This window comes from Myotis brandtii, unplaced genomic scaffold (genome assembly GCF_000412655.1).
Source record: "Myotis brandtii unplaced genomic scaffold, ASM41265v1 scaffold33554, whole genome shotgun sequence".
Lineage (NCBI taxonomy): Eukaryota > Metazoa > Chordata > Mammalia > Chiroptera > Vespertilionidae > Myotis > Myotis brandtii.
This window is the reverse complement of record NW_005362939.1, coordinates 1-1143: the sequence shown is the minus strand read 5'-3', so window position 1 is coordinate 1143 and position 1143 is coordinate 1. Positions and strand designations below refer to the sequence as shown.

General features: G+C 53.6%; 1 protein-coding gene across 1 annotated transcript; it reads right to left on the bottom strand.

Annotated features, from left to right (window-relative positions):
• Positions 1-3: 3 nt before the first annotated feature.
• On the bottom strand, positions 4-1104 carry LOC102248344 (semaphorin-4F-like; the record flags this gene model as incomplete). Its single annotated transcript, XM_005871335.1, has 4 exons — positions 889-1104; positions 527-674; positions 178-400; positions 4-38 (listed from the first exon to the last, which is right to left on the bottom strand). Coding segments are annotated over exons 1-4 (609 nt in total), but the record flags the coding sequence as incomplete, so codon positions are not given.
• Between the last annotated feature and the right edge of the window lie 39 nt (positions 1105-1143).

The following is a 1143-nucleotide window of genomic DNA, read 5'->3' as shown; positions in this document are numbered from 1 at the left end:
GGCTCCAATCCGCACAGCTCTGTGGAGGTGTCCATCCTCTAGGAAGCAGGCAGAGGGCACGACATAATGACACACTGTACCTGTGCCTGGGACTCCCATACCTGTAAGTATACAACCCTCTCTTTGACAAGAACATGTGTGCAAGGGATGGGCAATGTACTTGGCTACTAAACATACCTGTCCCCAGGTAGAGCACATCATACTCTTTCCCTGACAGGCTGGCCACCCTGTGGGCCACAACTCTGAGATAGACTGTATCTGTAGTGACCAGCAGGGAGTGGCCATCAGCTGGAAGCACTGGCCTGTACATGAGGGGGTGATCCCGGATGAAGGTGAGCACACGGTCAGGCAGGAAGAGTGATGAGTTAAACTGCTGGAATTTCGGGTTATTAGCGATGCACTAGGGGAAACACAGGATGGGTGACAATGTTTCACATGGGCCCAGAAGTATCCCTGATGCTTACTTGGGCTCTTGCTCTAATGAGGCGATTCTGGCATGGGGTGAAGAGCTGCCCAGACCCCTTACCTCTCCAGGTCTGGGCTGGGGTACCTCACTCTCCATGACAGGCTGTCCCCTGGTGCAGTCATCTTTCAGCTCTCTGAAGGGACCATTCAGCACTGTCCGAATGTGTGATGATCGGAATGCACAGACAGCTGAGATCGCAGCCCCCTCCCTGGAAGAGACACAGGTTGGAGCCAGATATCTGAAGAGCACGGAACAACTGCAAGGCATGCCTTGTCAAATGAGATGACCCATAAGAAATGCATAGGAGCCATGCAGCCGGCTCCTGGGAAAAGCCACCCCCTCTGGAAGATACAGCACTGAAAGGTGCCAGCCCCACGTTATCTCCCACCCTGTCATTCTCCTCCACACCAGGACCCCCTCACCACTGAAAGAAAAAGATGCCATAAAAGACGGGGGCCCCCACTCCAGTCTCAGGTCGAAGAATAGCCATGTCCTGCAGGACACTAGAGGTCCGGCCATCTACAGGCCCTGGACACCGCAGGTCAGCCTTCAGAAAGGTCGTCCACTTCTTCTGGAGGCTCGTAAGGCCCCCAAGGTCCCCCTGGGGTGACAAGCACATGGGCATTTCTCTTTAGAAGAAAAACATTGTAGGGAGAATGTAGAAACCAATACAAGTT